The sequence below is a fragment of the Xiphias gladius genome, chromosome 21 (assembly GCF_016859285.1).
Source record: "Xiphias gladius isolate SHS-SW01 ecotype Sanya breed wild chromosome 21, ASM1685928v1, whole genome shotgun sequence".
Classification (NCBI taxonomy): Eukaryota; Metazoa; Chordata; class Actinopteri; order Istiophoriformes; family Xiphiidae; genus Xiphias; species Xiphias gladius.
In genome coordinates, this window is record NC_053420.1 from 25775389 (window position 1) to 25792060 (window position 16672).

Sequence of the window (16672 nt, forward strand, 5' to 3'; positions counted from 1 at the left end):
TTCAGCAAAACCAGTTTAATATTGCTGCTTTATTTGATTATTTTGTTTTTAATACCCATATCATTTCAAATTCATCCTCTGGCCTCTGGAATATCTATAACCTGCCTCTTCGGATATGCTGATGATAACGTCCTTCTCTGCATTGGGTCTTTGGAATTACCGAGTTACAGCGAGCACCTTCTGCTATTAGACTGCATTTCCAATGTCTTACGCAGCTTCAGGAAGGGAGGCAAAATGCCAAAGAGGTAACACAAAGCTTGAGTTAAACCTGTAGAGTGGATTACAAAGGGCTACAGCATGAGATTATCAGATTTAATGTTAATGGAAACCAGATTAGCGGGCAAAGACCTGCTACACGCGTCTTTAGAAAGTAGGATTAACCCGTTTAACAAGGTTTTGATATTAAGAACAAGTGTTCATGCATATCTATACGGGCACATGGTGTACACATTTTTGCAAGTGCATGCTTGTGTGTGTGTTCCATGATTCAGATGCCTGTAAGTAATGTTTATACAGAGGACTAAATCTTCAAATTCTTACTATGACCCCAGTATTGTGAGGCTCTTAACAGCGGGATGTGGGTAACTTTCAGCATTCATATTTATAATTATGATCATTGTCTTTATATTTTCTTCTTTACAAATGATATCCCTTAAGCAGCAGTTAGATAAGCGTCAGCACTTTCTTTCCAACCATTAGCACACACTTCCAAAGTGTTTTCTGTATTTTCCAATGAGAGCAACACTTATTATTAGTTGCAGCATGCAGCACCTGACTGTTTTCTATGAAAGAGTGGCAGAAGTTGCCCTCAACCCTTAACATAAGCCGTAACATCAGAACTCTGTGCCACACTCTTTTTGAGCTCTGACCTCCTTGGCAGCACAGTCAAAAGGGGAAACCGCTAAATGACTTATGTCAATTAATGCAAGTAATCAATCAATTATAGAATTAATTAACCTCTTAATGAGGATGAGTGACATCCTGAGACCATTTATAAAAGTCAGTCCTCCAGAGAGACTGATGTTAGAGATGTTAGGGATGCAGACCTTGTAGCATTCCTGTCTGCCTGTTAAAACTTTTATTCTTTATTCTAATTATATGATATATGTGATATAGGTAAAACATTACCATTAGCGAGGATAACATTTAGGAGGCGTAACGGCTTTTATCAATAATCATACAAAAAAAGCAAAATGAGGGCAAATCGTGGTATGGAGCTGCCAGAGGACTTCTGGATACCTATCAATCTGGACACCAACAACATCACATCACTCAGCCCTTTCCTGGTTCCTCAGGATCACCTGGGGAGCTCGGGCATCTTCTATGCCATGGCAGGATTTATGTTCTTTGTATTTACTGTGGGTACTGGCATCAACACCCTCACCATCGGATGCACCATCAAATACAAGAAGCTCCGGTCCCACCTCAACTACATCCTGGTGAACTTGGCCGTGGCGAACCTTCTCGTGTCCTGTGTGGGCTCCTTCACGGCCTGCTGCTCCTTTGCATCCAGATATTTCATCTTTGGACCTCTAGCGTGCAAAATTGAAGGTTTTATGGCGACACTTGGTGGTAAGATATATGAACAATAAAAAAATTCCACTCAAGACTAATTTCCTTTTGCTGGACTAACTTCTAATGATTTGAAAAGGGGCTTACATTGTCCGTCTGTGTTTTTCCAGGTATGGTAAGCCTGTGGTCTCTGGCTGTGATAGCTTTTGAAAGATGGCTGGTCATCTGCAAGCCACTTGGTAACTTTGTTTTCAAGCCTGACCATGCTTTAGCTTGCTGCCTATTCACTTGGGTGTTTGCACTGATGGCCTCAGTTCCTCCACTTGTTGGATGGAGCAGGTTAGTATTATACACAAACCCTTACATTTAAACTCATTGTAAAGTAAAGCTGGGACATAGGCTACACTCAGTACACTGTGATTATCTCTCCAGATATATCCCAGAAGGCCTTCAGTGCTCCTGTGGACCAGACTGGTACACCACAAACAACAAATACAACAATGAATCCTACGTGATATTCCTTTTCTGCTTCTGCTTTGCTGTTCCCTTTTTCACCATTATGTTCTGCTACGGTCAGCTGCTCATTACACTGAAAATGGTGAGACAAACAAATGACACAAAATAAAAATGCCTTAAATCAACCTAAAGCTTGAAGGTAGCTACTTCTCAAGCCTCTCAAAGCCAAAAGTTTAACAGAAAAAATCTATCATTATTCACAGCTTAAGACTGCTTCTGTAGAATGGATTTGAACAGATTCAGTACCATCGATAAAGATGCGTAAGACAGACAAGCATGGTTCAGATTTCTAAGATCAAAATACAAACTGAACTAAATATTTTGTACAGGCACTGTCACTGCAATCGCCAGTGATACTTCTTGTGTCTTTGACCCAACTCTCCTCTCCACCAACAGGCAGCGAAGGCCCAAGCTGAGTCTGCCTCCACCCAGAAGGCAGAGAGGGAGGTGACCAGGATGGTGGTTGTCATGGTGCTGGGCTTCCTGGTGTGCTGGATGCCCTATGCCAGTTTTGCTCTGTGGGTTGTGAACAACCGTGGGCAACCGTTCGACCTGAGACTGGCCACCATACCCTCCTGCTTCTCTAAAGCCTCTGCAGTCTACAATCCTGTTATTTACGTCCTCTTCAATAAACAGGTCTGTTAAATGTTTTGATGAACACAAGGGATGCACTTTTTAGTTTGTTGCAAAAAAGCAATTGGGACAACTTTTAGGGGGAAATGACAGGGAATTCCATTAACCTTCTGGGGCCTAAATGTTCCCTAATAGTTCAGGATACTTTAAGGTAAATTTAAATTTACTACATTTGTGCTTCTTCCTCTCAGTTATGTTAGTGCATGATGATAAAGATGAATGGAGAAAAATAGGGAGCTAGATGCTAGATTTTGCAAACTTTCTTTTGTTGGGAGGATTGACTGTTCCATAAAATCAATGCACATACATTTTAACAATATCAGGAATTCGTTTTTTTCCCTTTCAGTTTCGTTCATGTATGATGATGATGCTGGGGATGGGTGGAGGTGAGGAAGAAACATCAACAACACAGTCAGTGACTGAAGTCTCCAAAGTTGGGCCGGCTTAAACTGGAAATCAACACTTGCTGATTTCTCTGCCACTAATGATTTTTGAATTGTAAATAACAATGAATATACGTATGTTTTGTCATATGAAAAATGTGTGTACAATGATGTAATTCAAGTAAGAAATTATAAATCTGCAAAGTGAAAAATAAAAAAAAATACAAACGTGTCTGTATATTGTTGGTACTGGAAAAACAACACATTCACTGGTTTGGATGTTATGTAGATATTGTGTTGCAACGAACATATTATTTTCAAAACACAAGAGGCTCTTACACAAGTTGTGTTGTGTAAGTCATTACTTGCTGAGAAATTCCAAAATGCAACGTTCTGATCGTTCTATTGCTTTTAAACTCCTTCAGAAAGATATTTAGTGTAAAAACAATCCAATTCAAATTAAATTAAGGCAAAATACATTTTTTTCAAAGTTAATTAAACATATTATTTAGAGAGTATTACATGAAAATTCCTTTCATATTCCATAGTAAGTGTTTTTAACAGTGTTTCTTTATTACATTTTTTGGCTTGTGATTTATGTTGTCAACCTGTAACAGAGACAAAGACTCAAAAGCAGAGAAACTCACAGCAGTCAAGGGTGAATGTATAAAGTAAAAGTCTTTTCGAATGCTCAAACAGTTCATACACAGGTAAGGCATTCCAAATAGGGCAAATGGGGAGCAGGCCAATATCCAAAAACTTAGAGACAAGAGAGGAGTCTGGGCAAAGGAACGAAATGTGACATCTTGGAAGAATGGTCAATCACGGTGAGTATGAAACTGTTATCTTCAGAGGGTGGCAAACCTGTGACAAAATTCAGTGTGATGTGGGACGATGGTCATTGTGGTACTGGGAAAAGCTAACACATTCCAGATGGCTGCTGCTGGGAAGTCTTTTTCTGGGCAAAAATGGTGCATGCTGAGATGCCACCTGAACCAGTGAAGGCCACCAAAACTGAAGCTTGAGGAGACTGATGGTTCGACTCACCCCAGATAACAACTAAGCTTGGAGGAGTGACCCCACTGCGTGAGGGAGTCATCGAGCTTGAACTGGCAAGAGAGGGCATCAAGTTTTACATTTCTGGAGCTGGAGTGAAAGGACAAGGTGAAATTGAAACAAGTGAAAAACATGGCCCACCTGGCTTGATGAGAGTTCAGCCTCCCAGCAGTCCTGATGTACCGCAGGTTCTTGTGGTCTGTCCACACCAAGAATGGCTGCTCTGGCCCCTCCAGCCAGTGCCTCAATTCCTCCAATGCCAGTTTTATGGCCAACAGATCCAGATTACCAAATTCGTAATTCCTATCAGCAGGGGACAGCTTCGTGGAAAAAAAAAGCATATGGATGTACCTTGTTGTCCTTGGTAGAGCACTCAGAAAGCACTGCTTCCACCCCCACATCCGAGGCATCGACCTCGACGATGAATTGGAATTGGCTCCCTGCAAAAGTTAAAAGATGGTGACATCGTTAAGTCCTTGGTAATCGATGCATGGCCGCAGAGTCTTGTCCTCCTTAACCACAAAAAAATAAAATAAAATCTGAATTTGCATTTGGTAGCTGTTCATGGGAACTCTCAATATGCGGTCCAAAGAGGTGTTGATGCAAATGAAGGAGGCTATCATCAGGCTGAAAAAAACAAAACAAACCTATAAGACAGATAGCAGAAACTTTAGGATTAGCTGAATCCACAATTTTGTAAATTCTTAAAAAGAAGGAATGCACTGGCGAGCTCTGCAACACCAAAGGGCCTGGAAGACCACGGAAGACAACTAAAGTGGATGATCACAGAATTCATTCCTTGGTGAAGAAAAACTCTTTCACAACATCTAGTCAGGTCAAGAACACCTTCGAGGAGGTAGGCATATCATTGCCAAAGTCTACGATCAAGAGACGCCTTCAGGAATGTAACTAACGAGGGTTTAACACAAGGTGCAAACTACTGGTAACACACAAGAACAGAAAGGCCAGATTAGACTTTACCAGAAACCCTCTAAAAAAGCCTGCTCAGTTCTGGAACAAGATTCTTTGAACAGATGAAACCAAGATGAACTTGTACCAGAATGATGGGAGGAGAAAAGTATGGAGAGGGAAAGGAACGGCTCATGATCCAAAGCAAACCACATCATCTGTCCAACATGGTGGAGGCAGTGTTATGGCATGGGCATGTATGGCTGCCAGTGGAACTGGGTCACTGGTGTTTATTGATGATGTGACTGCTGGTCACATCATCAAGCAGGATGAATTCTGAAGTGCATAGGGCTATAATATCTGCTTAGATTCAGCCAAATGCTGAAAACTGATAGGATGGTGCTTCACAGAATAGATGGATAATGACCCTAAACATACTGCGAAAGCAACCCAAGAGCTTCTCAAGGCAAAGAAATTGAATATTGTTCAATGGCCAAGTCAGACACCTGACCTCAAACCAACTGAGCATGCTTTTCACTTACTGAAGACATAACTGAGGGCATAAAGACCCACAAACAAGCAGCAACTGAAGGCAGCTGCAGTAAAGACCTGGCAAAGCATCTCAAAGGAGTAAACTCAGCATTCGGTGATGTCCACTGATTCCAGACTTCAGGCAGTCATTGACTGCAAAGAAGTTTCGGGTGAAAGTCCATACTTAAATCACATCTTGCTAGCTGTGTTTCAGATTGATTGCGATGGTTTACGGAGATTGTGTCCTTGTCCAATGTAATTTATTAGATGGTGTTGATGATGTGAAGAGGATGAAGGAGACTCCGCTGACACCGCCTTGATTGCATATAAAGATTTATTATAAAGAAGAAAAGCGTCAAGTCAAGCATCAGCAGATCTGCTTGTAAGAGGGTGTGAAGCCGATGAACCACTCTGAAAATCAGCCTTGGTCAGCGACTCTTAAATAGTACAGTTGTTTTCCTAAAAACTGTCACTCACATATGGTTTCACTTACAAAGCATTAACTTCCTTTGCGAACTGCAAGACCCTTTCTGAGGACCTTTGACCTATGGCCTCTGAGCCATACCTTTATTTTCAACACATGGTTTCAATTCTACATATATGACCATACACCTCACCAAACAGTTAAGGAGTTAAGTGTATTGATCCATTGCCTCCGTCTCCAGGTTGGACAGATCAGGGAACTCTGAGGGGGAATCAACAGGCTTGGGGAGAACAGTGGGCGAGGCAGACAGGAGACATGATGAGTGGCACAATGATAGATAACTTGCAGACTATCTGGGGAGGTCTTGGTCTGATTAGGAGAGATGGCATACATCCCACTTTGGACGGAGCAGCTCTCATATCTAGGAATCTGATTGAGTTTATTAGTAGATCAAAACCATGACAACCCAGAGTTGAGCTCAGGAGGCAGAGCTGCAGCTTTACACATTTCTCTGCGCTTATCACTGCAATCTCCCACCCCAAACCCCATAGAAACTGTTTCTGCCCCCCGACAACCTAAATTAATTAACTCAAAAATAAACAGAAGAGGAGTAATTCATGAAAAGCTAATAAAAATTAAGACCACCACTGCAAAAGTGCAACAAAATAGGAGGATTAATTTGAAATATTGAACATTAGATCACTCTCATTTAAATCCGCATTAGTAAATGATCTAATATCAGATTACCATATTCATTCATTTTGACTTACTGAAACTTGACTGTGTCACAAGAATATGTTAGCCTTAATGAATCCACCGCAGTCATATTAATACCCACATTCCTTGAGGCACCGGCCGTGCAGGTGGAGTTGCAGCCATTTTTGGTCCAGGTATTCCTATAGCTCTCAGTAGCAACGACTTCATGAGCTTCTTTAATGATAAAATTCTAACTATTTGGAACAGAATTCACCACCTCCCGCAGCCATTTTTGACTCAATTCTATTTATCAACCCTAAAGCTAAACTTAATTGTAACTTGTTTGAAAACGTGGTTCCTAGTCTTACAGACCCAACCTGTAAAACATTAAAGCCTTCTCTATTTGTTATAATGTACTGTGCTCCCGGCCCTAGTCTGAATTCTCAGAGTTTTGATCAAATATTTGTCCTTAGTACAGTTAAAGTACTGTAAATTACTGAGTGTAATTAAACCCGCTCACTGTTTTAACCACACCCTCGACCCTGCTCTGGCATACACCATTGAAATTGAAAATAATAATCTTTCCACTGAATCCTCTTTTATCAGACCACTATTATATAACTTTTGAATTACCTATTACTGGAATACACACCATTTAGCAAAAATGTCTTTATTAGATGTCTATCTGATAGTGCTGGAGCTAAATTTAGGGAAGTGATTCCATCAGCACTTAATTCAGTGCCATGTGTCAGTATAACAGAGGACTCCTATGCTAACTTTAGTCCCTCCCAAATTGATCATCTTGTTGATAGTGTTTCAGGCTCAATGCGAATTACAATAAACTCTATAGCCCCTCTAAAAAAATAAGAAGACAATAAAACATAAGAGGTTAGCTTCATGGTTTAAGAACCAAAGCCGCAAATAAAGCAAACAATGCAAAAACTTGAAAGGATATGGGGTCCCACCAAATTGGAAGAATCCTGCATAGCCTGGCAACATAGTCTTAAAATATATAGGAAGGCCCTCTGTAATGCCAGAGCTCCCTATTACTGATAATTCATAGAGAAAAATGAAAACAATCCTAGGTTTCTTTCGGCACTGTAGCCCAAGTGTATACTGTTTTTCTCCCATGGACCTTCACCAACTATCTTCAACGTTTTCTTCATCTAAGCCATCGACCTGTCGCGTAGACCCCATCTCAACTAGGCCGCTTAAGGAAGTTTTACTCTTAGTTAGCACCTCTTTACTAGATATGATCAATCTGTCTTTATTAAAACACTATGTCCTTTATGTCCACAGTCCTTTAAAGTAGCTGTAATTAAACGTCTTCTTAAAAAGCCTACTCTCGATCCAGATGTTTTAGCCAACTACAGACCCAAATCTAACCTTCCCTTTCTGTCTAAGATCCTTTAGAAAGCTGTCGCCAATCAGTTGTGTGACTTTCTACAGAACAATAATTTATTTGAGGATGTTGAAGTACGGTTTAGAGTACTTGACAGCACTGTTGAAAGTTACAAATGACCTTCTAATTGTCTCAGACAAAGGACTCCCCTCTGTACTTCTCTTGTTAGAACTTACTGCTGCATTTGATAACACTGACCACCACATCCTACTTCAGAGACTGGGACATTTAATTGGCATTAAAGGAACCACATTAAGCTGGTTTAAGTCCTATTTATCAGATTGATTTTGGTTTGTACATGTTGCGCTCCCAGAACACAGGCTTACTTGTGGCAAGCAAAGAACTGGGGAGAGATTCTAGTTGCAGTCGGAGTTGGTGGGAATGTGCATGGTTCATGAAATTTTCATCCACTATGAAATCCACGAAGACAGCCAACTCCAGGGAACGAGCAAGGGAAACCAGACGAGCATGAGTCCGAGATCGGGAGGGCTGAAAAGAAGAAGAAGATCGTCTCACCAATACTCCTCCTTTCACTGATGAGCCTGGCCTTTTACTGGACACGCAGCCAGGAAATGAACCAAGTGGCCGCAGTACATGCACCTTCCCTCATTCAGTCAGTGCTGTTGTTCCTCCAGAGAAAGGCTAGCGCAGCCCACCTGCATGGGCTCCTCCCTGCCCTCAAGAAGCGCTGTCATCTCCTCTCTGGAAGTTGCCAAGGGGCTGCACTGACGACTGGTTTGTGGCAAGGAAGAGGACTGCCTCCAGTGGCAAGGCAGTCTTCTCTCAGATCAGCTCTTCTCTTTTTTTCTCTCAAACAATCAATCTTTCTGGCAAGGACATAACTCAAAATCAAAGGGTAGGTCTATGGGTGCTAGCTGGTCTTTAATGTCATCAGATAAGTCATGTAAGAATGTGTTGGACATAGAGTAGGTTTTCCATTCACTTTCTGTAGCCAGAGTCTGGAAACGGATGGCATAATCTGCCACTTGGCTGTTTCCCTGTCGTAGGGCCAACAGGCCCCGGGTCGCTACTAATGTCCAAAAACTCTCCTCAATGAGGAGAGTCAGTGGAATTCCTGAAAAGGCTTCCGCTGACAGGCAGACAGGACATTTTCTGTCCCACTCCAATGTGGCCCACTCCTGTGCCCTTCCCATTGGTTGTCACGAAAGCAACTTGGGAGCGCTCCATGGGGTAGGAGAAAGGCTTGAGGCCAAAAGTCAGTGGAGTGGCACGTGGTTCATGTCGTGGCTTGGATCCAGCTGGAGATCAGGCATCATTGGTGGGGCAGTAGTGACCAGGGCAGCCGCTGCCGGAACTTGAGGGTTAAGGGCAGGCTAGAACAAGCTGCGTTTGAGCAGTGAGTGCATTGAGCTGCTCCATCGTGGCAGCCTGGAAGGTGTCTTGTCGCACGTGAAGACCCTGCACACCTCCAACCAGGTTTGTCAGCATCTGTTCATGGTCATGCAACCACTTCCCCTGAGACTAAAGAGCGGTGCGAAGGGCATCGTTCTCTGCTGAGTTTGTCATGGCCAGATTGTACTGTAACAATTCTGGTAGACATAGAGACTCAAAAGCAGAGAAACTCACAGCAGTTGAGGGTGGATGTATAAAGTAAAAGTCTTTACTAGATCTCAAACAGCTCATGCACAGGTAAGGCAGTTCAAACAGGGCAAAGGGGGAGCAGGCAGATATCCAAAAACCAAGAGACAAACTGAGTCAAAAACTGGTGATCAAAAACAGGGAAGGAATGCTAGAGATCTATGCACACACTGGGTAACAAAGAAATAATAATCTGGCGTAGAGTAGAGGAAACAGGGAAACATATATATACAGGGTTGACAGAGAGGAACACAAGGGGCAGGTAAGTTATTGGAGGCAGGTGTGGAATGTCAAAGGTGGTAGACACACAAGGGCAGGAAACTGAAATAACAAGAGAGGAGAGTATATCAAAGAAAAACAGGAAGTATAAAACAGACCATTAGTTACACAACCTCAGTATGCACATTACCACGTTAACTAATCTCCTGTAATACATCCGGATAGTTCTCAAGAAACAAGAAAACGGGTTCTTTGAAAATAATGTTACTGTGCCAAGAGAAATAACAAAAGCCCTGAGGCAAACCATTACAACCTGGATTAGTGAGGGCCAAATGCACTGACCTCCTGAACATCACTGAGGATCAGATTATGTGGTTCACAAATACGGGGATTTTACAATGGGATGTAATGAGATGATCCCTTCCAGCTCTGACAATCGAGATACTTATCTTTATATTAGCTCAAAGGTGTTGTTATGGGAGTGTGTGATGTGTGTACATGTAGACTTATGTGTGATTTGTGTGTGTGGTCTGTGAACCAAAGCTTTAAATCCCTTCCTTGAGCCAATTAAGTTGAGTCTGACTAATATTTAAAGTTCCTATAAATGCAGCTTTATCTCCCCGTCAGAGAGAGACAAACCTCCAGCAGAAGACATTGTATTAGTATTTAAATTATAAGGGGAATTATTTGTAGTCTTTGAACAATAGTATCATTTTAACATCTTTTTGAACAAATCTTTATTTTTTTATTTGACACACAATCAGAGAAAAATGAGGGGAAATCGTCCCGTGGAGTTCCCAGAAGACTTCTGGATCCCTATCCCTCTGGAAACCAACAACATTACATCCCTCAGTCCATACCTGGTTCCTCAGGATCACCTAGGAAGCTTAGGAATCTTTTATTCCATGTCAGCTTTTATGTTCTTCCTGTTTGTGGCCGGTACGGCCATCAATACGCTTACTATCGCATGTACAGCTCAGTATAAGAAGCTCCGGTCTCATCTGAACTACATTCTGGTGAACTTGGCTGTGGCGAACCTCCTCGTCTCCTCTGTGGGCTCCTTCACCTGCTTCTACTGCTTTGCCTTCAGATACATGATTCTTGGTCCCCTCGGGTGCAAGATCGAAGGATTTACAGCAACTCTTGGTGGTAAGGAGCATAAGGACTTGGATAAATTCTACTAAGCAAAAATGGGTTACATGCAATACTACAACAGACGCAGTTATTTTCCCTAATATTATCGTAAAGGGAAAGATTTTTATATATGTGAGATATATGCTTATGCCAATTGCTTGTAAAGCCCAATTACAGGGATCTCGGAATCTTTTTCTCCAATAAAACAGCTCAATAACAACACTAAACTGTCTCTTCTTTCCATGACAGAAAAAATCCATTAAGATCTATTTATTTGTATGTAAGAGGTTAGTATCGTGGTGTTAAAGTGCTGTTTTTCTTATATCAAAGGTAAGAGAAAATAGCTCCCAATGCACTAAACTTATGTTTGCCTGTGTCTCATCTTGTACAAAGCTGCAGTTACTGTACAATCTTAGATTGTGCTAAAAAGGTTTTAAAAAACACATATTAGCCACAAATCGGCGTCTTTAAATCAGTTGCCTTTTTTAAAATATTTAAGTTGCCTGATTTCTAGATTTTAGAGCTAGGCCAGTTCTGGCTGCCCTTTGCTGAATATCTGGCCTGTCAGCTCTTCATGAAGGTGAATGCAACCCTAGATCCCCACGGCAGAAGACTAGAGACTGTTCCTTTACCTAGGAACTGAAAAGTTGATGGCCACTCTACATTAGATTGTCTATTATGGTTTCACCTGCCTGAAAGCACATCATGAGTTAGAAGTATCATCTTAAGACTTATTTTAAAAAACATTTTTTCTGGTTATGTGTACATCTGGGCCAAATATAAAGAAAAGCATCTGCTCCTGAGGTCTGGCATAGCGGGTCATAGACCACCAACAACGAGAGCCTGTTTCATGCATGTATTCAAGATGGTGCTTATATTTTAAACACAGCTTTTTCGTGTTGTTATCTGTACTACAGACATGCAATATTATAACTTGCAGCTCAGTGAGGGAGTTGTAGTCAGTATCAGTCTTTTATTCTTTTCTGTCTTGTTCCAGGTATGGTAAGCCTCTGGTCTCTGGCTGTGATAGCTTTTGAAAGATGGCTGGTTGTCTGCAAGCCACTTGGGAACTTCGCCTTCAAACCTCACCATGCCATAGCTTGTTGTGCAATGACTTGGGTCTTTGGTATGTTCGCTGCAGTTCCTCCTCTGGTTGGATGGAGCAGGTCAGTATATGAAGACTGAACATACAACAGTTTTATTATTATTTTTTTTATAGTAGTCCTATTATTTTCAGGAAATTACAACTTTTGCTTATTGTCCAACAGTACATATAGCACATGGACAGACTGATTCATCGTCTTTCTCTCCAGGTATATTCCAGAGGGCATGCAGTGCTCCTGTGGACCAGACTGGTACACAACTGACAACAAGTTTAACAACGAGTCCTATGTGATGTTCCTCTTCTGCTTCTGCTTTGCTGTCCCTTTCACTACCATTGTTTTCTGCTACTCACAGCTACTTTTCGTGCTGAAATCGGTAAGGAATATTTCACGTTATCTCTTGTTTTCTGGGGGGTTTAGGTAGATTGCATGTATTTTTCTAAAACAAACAAACAAACAAAAAAAACCAAGAGAAAGAAATAATATCTCACCAGTTTCATAGATCTGAGTGTGCATGTGTAACTCTCAGACCACCACTGGATTCTGTCCTTCAACAGGCAGCGAAGGCCCAAGCTGAGTCTGCCTCCACCCAGAAGGCAGAGAGGGAGGTGACCAGGATGGTGGTTGTCATGGTGCTGGGCTTCCTGGTGTGCTGGATGCCCTATGCCAGTTTTGCTCTGTGGGTTGTGAACAACCGTGGGCAACCGTTCGACCTGAGACTGGCCACCATACCCTCCTGCCTCTCTAAAGCCTCCACAGTCTACAACCCTGTTATTTACATCCTCCTCAATAAACAGGTGGGTTCATTGTCAAGCATTCAGTCTGATTTAAGAGCTTCTCAGGGGCAGGAGTTCAGCTTTGAATTCACTCAAGTGAACTGAAGTTATTCTGAATTTAAACAGAGTCACAAATAAAAAGAAGCGCATTTCATTTGAATCATTAGTGAGAAGGCCAATGGTGCCCTCTAATGGTGGCTTTCAAGACATAAGGAAAGCTTGCCCATCTTCAGAGAAAAAACCTGATGTACATTTAAAAGCGTCAGATTTTTATTTCTTGATCGATTTGAATTATGTGGACAAAAAAAAATCAGAGTCATAACTAAGACATCAGATACGATTATTGTATGTATCCCCAAAGAGAGTCACCTGCAGAGGTCATACTGCTATTAAATTACATACAGTAAAGGAAAGATATTTCCCTCAGCAACAAATGTGATCATTTTATTTTTCAGTTCCGCTCATGTATAAGGAAGATACTGGGAATGTCTGGAGGAGATGATGAGGAGTCATCAGCAAATCAATCAGTAACTGAAGTCTCTAAAGTCGGACCTGCTTAAATTATTCACTTTTACATATTGTAAATAGCACTGAATGAACAAATGTTATGACAAATGGAATTATGTTATTGTTACAGATAAAAAGTTAAATGCAAAGAAAAATGTAAAAAAAAAAAAAAACGAACGAATGGAGAAATAAATAAATGATGTCAGTGATGAAGTGATTATGTGTGTCTTCACAAGGATATTCACTGCAGATGTACATGACAAAAAAGGATAATCTTTTAGTCTTGTATTCTGTTCTAAAATCTCCTTTGTCTTAAAAGAAATGAAGTTTCAGGTCACTGGAAACCCATAGTAGTTATTACTCAATTGACCTTTGAAAGGACATGCTTGTAAGATATTAGGAATGTTAGTGAACGAGTTTGAAAACTTGTACTGCATTTGTTGTGTTGGATTTTGCATGTGTATGTAAAAACTACAATCTAAAAAATATTTAATAAACAGCTGACCTACAGCATTACAGCTATTATCTCTGCTTGAGAAATTATTGTGGCAATGTGGCAAACATTAAGAAAACACCCTGGATCAGCTCACCAGATATTCGGGCTTGTGACATTAGTAGGATGTACATGGGAAAAGGTCAAGTCCACAAATGCAGTTCTCTGCTATACCAGTAAATGAAATGTTTCTATAATGTCACGTTGGTATGTTATTTTCTGCTGATGTGCCCAATAACTTAAGCACTTTATGTACAGTAACACAATATAAATTATTCAAACTCAGTGACTTGGGACAAACACACCAATACCATGCTCCTACTCATGTGCGATTTTTAAATAGTGCTGACTGGAGGAAAATGTTATAACTTTGACAAAGACGCCCAAACCAAACCTGCATTTCTGCTTGATTTACATTCCCTCAATTTGTTATATCTCTCAGCAACTCCTCAAAACTTTACTTTCAAGTCACTGTGGATATTTTGAAATCCCACCTTAATCATAGTTGTGTTCAGGGCTGTAATTATAACATATTCATTGGGGGGTGGGGGCTAACACTCAAATATCCTCAAAATGCCCAGAGGGAGAGAGCATGAGGAGGTACATTTTTAATGATTTTTTTTTAAATATTTTAGAATGGCATGAAATTAGTTTTCAAATTTTGAATTTTTTCCTGTGGGGGCCACAACCCCCCAGCAGATTTGGTCCCCCCCAATGTTGACTCCATGGCTATGGCCTTGGTTGTGTTTCAAAGCATCAGCAGTGAGATGAAAAGACAATTTGCAATCAAATGTATTTTAAGGAAAAATTCAAGCACATGTGACAAAGATAATATAAAAAACATTACTATTTCAGAGTGTGAGTATAAAACATTGTATTATGTCAGTGTTCAACAGAATTGTACATTTGATATAATGACACTGCAACAAGTTAAATGACTGCTACGACCAGGTTTTATGAAGATTAGTGATACTAACATAAACACATGGTTGGCTACACTGCACCAACCAAATAATATAACGTAGTATGAACTTGTAGAAGGTCTAAAACGATGTGGTAATTTCACTGATATGTGGTAGAAGGAAAAATCCACGAGGAGAATGTGCATCAACTCCATTCGTCTCCACCAGAACTTCTGTTGTCCATCTGGCAGAGCCACCATTGCACCAGCAGTTCTCTAGCTCTTTTTAATCTGGAGAAAATGCACCATTTTCTGCTGAATTATCTGTTAATTTAAATGTGTGCGAAATACCAGATGGCGGTGGTGTAAAAGATGTAAACATGTTCAGCATTCAGCCTATAGATGGCGCCAAACTCAAAGCGTGGGCCTCCTTCACAGCGGAGTCGCCCTGTGAATTTTTACTGTAATTGTACCACTGTGAATCATCAGATCAAAATACCAGCAGTCAAGGGTTGCAGTTTTTTGTACTGCAATCAACGCCTTGATTTTGTTTTCCTATTTTGACTTGAGGTAATCTGTCTGATGGAAACACACAGCCAGACTCAGATTAATCAAGTCTGTCAGTCATCCTTACCCGTTGACCACAATGTTGCAGATACATCACAAGTTTACTCACCAAGCAGAGACTCAAAGGCTTTGCCTTGCAGAGTTTATAGGATAACTTAGCAGGTAAACGAACGCAAATACACACACATACATACACACCTGCATAGAGTGTTTGGGTTTGTGCAAAGATTGCAAGCATTTCATAATTTTCAATTTGGGTCCAAATTGATACATTATAAAGAGTGCTACAGCAATAAAATGTACTGTTATTATGATAAATGGCTCACTGTTTAAAATTTTCTATATGCACTTGTTTAGCACAAAAAGCTCAAGGGGGTTAGCGGAATAGTATTAGCCATTAACGTCTGTCTAGGCACTTACACAAGTCCCTGTTTTGGCAAAGATCAAAAGTTAATGTGAAACATCTATTCAACAAAAGAAAAAGGCATGATTTGGGATTTTTTTAAAACATTAGTCTGAATAAATGTGGCTATACTGTTTAGATTTATATATGAAATATTGCTAATAAGCTATTTAAAAGCTGTCATATAAAGTGTTCCTCCAAACACATTCCTCAGAGTTGCAACAAACCGTTTCCTGTATAGAAAATGTTCATCATGGAATAGGCATGCAGGCACAAGTAAAATTCCTACCAGAATTCATACAATAAATCTGAACGTATACAAAACTATGCCACACAACATATTTAAAAAGAAAATGGAATAAAAGTGTCTGCCGGTCATGCTGCTGAGGAGAGATGGAAATCGGTCAGTCAAGACATGGAAATACTACTGTCACAATTGTCTCTGGGCTTTGGCCATCATGGGATATCTGTGCTCAACAACATTCATCCATCCATCCGTTAGTTATACCACTTATCATTTCATCCCACTCCCATCTGACATTGGGCGAGAGGTGGGGTACCCCCTGGACAGGTCGCCAGTCTATCACAGGGCTGACACAAACAACCAGTCACGCTCACATTAACACCTACCGGCAATTTCGAGTCGTCAGTTTCCCTAACGTATTTGTTTTGACTGCTGGAGGAAACCCACACAGGAATGCAGACATCATGCAAACTCCTCACAGAAAGGTTCCAGCCGAACCGGGGTTCGGACCCAGAACCTTCTTACTGTGAGGCGACAGTGCTACCCACTGCACCACCATGCCCCCCAAACAACATATATACACAAATCTGAGAAAAGGATTATTACATGATATGAAGTGAACCCAAGACCGTTTGAGAAGCAAAGGTGGACTGGGCTCACATCA

At 40.9% G+C, this 16672-nt stretch overlaps 2 protein-coding genes across 2 annotated transcripts; both read left to right on the forward strand.

The window, feature by feature from the left end:
* Positions 1–1193: 1193 nt before the first annotated feature.
* Positions 1194–3109, forward strand: LOC120807135 (blue-sensitive opsin-like). The gene is made up of 5 exons (XM_040158852.1): positions 1194–1572; positions 1683–1851; positions 1945–2110; positions 2425–2664; positions 3008–3109. Exons 1-5 carry the CDS (start codon positions 1194–1196, stop codon positions 3107–3109), a joined length of 1056 nt encoding a protein of 351 aa, XP_040014786.1.
* Positions 3110–10650: 7541 nt separating this feature from the next.
* On the forward strand, positions 10651–13453 carry LOC120807146 (blue-sensitive opsin). The gene is made up of 5 exons (XM_040158870.1): positions 10651–11029; positions 12012–12180; positions 12328–12493; positions 12675–12914; positions 13349–13453. Exons 1-5 carry the CDS (start codon positions 10651–10653, stop codon positions 13451–13453), a joined length of 1059 nt encoding a protein of 352 aa, XP_040014804.1.
* The last annotated feature ends 3219 nt before the right edge of the window (positions 13454–16672 follow it).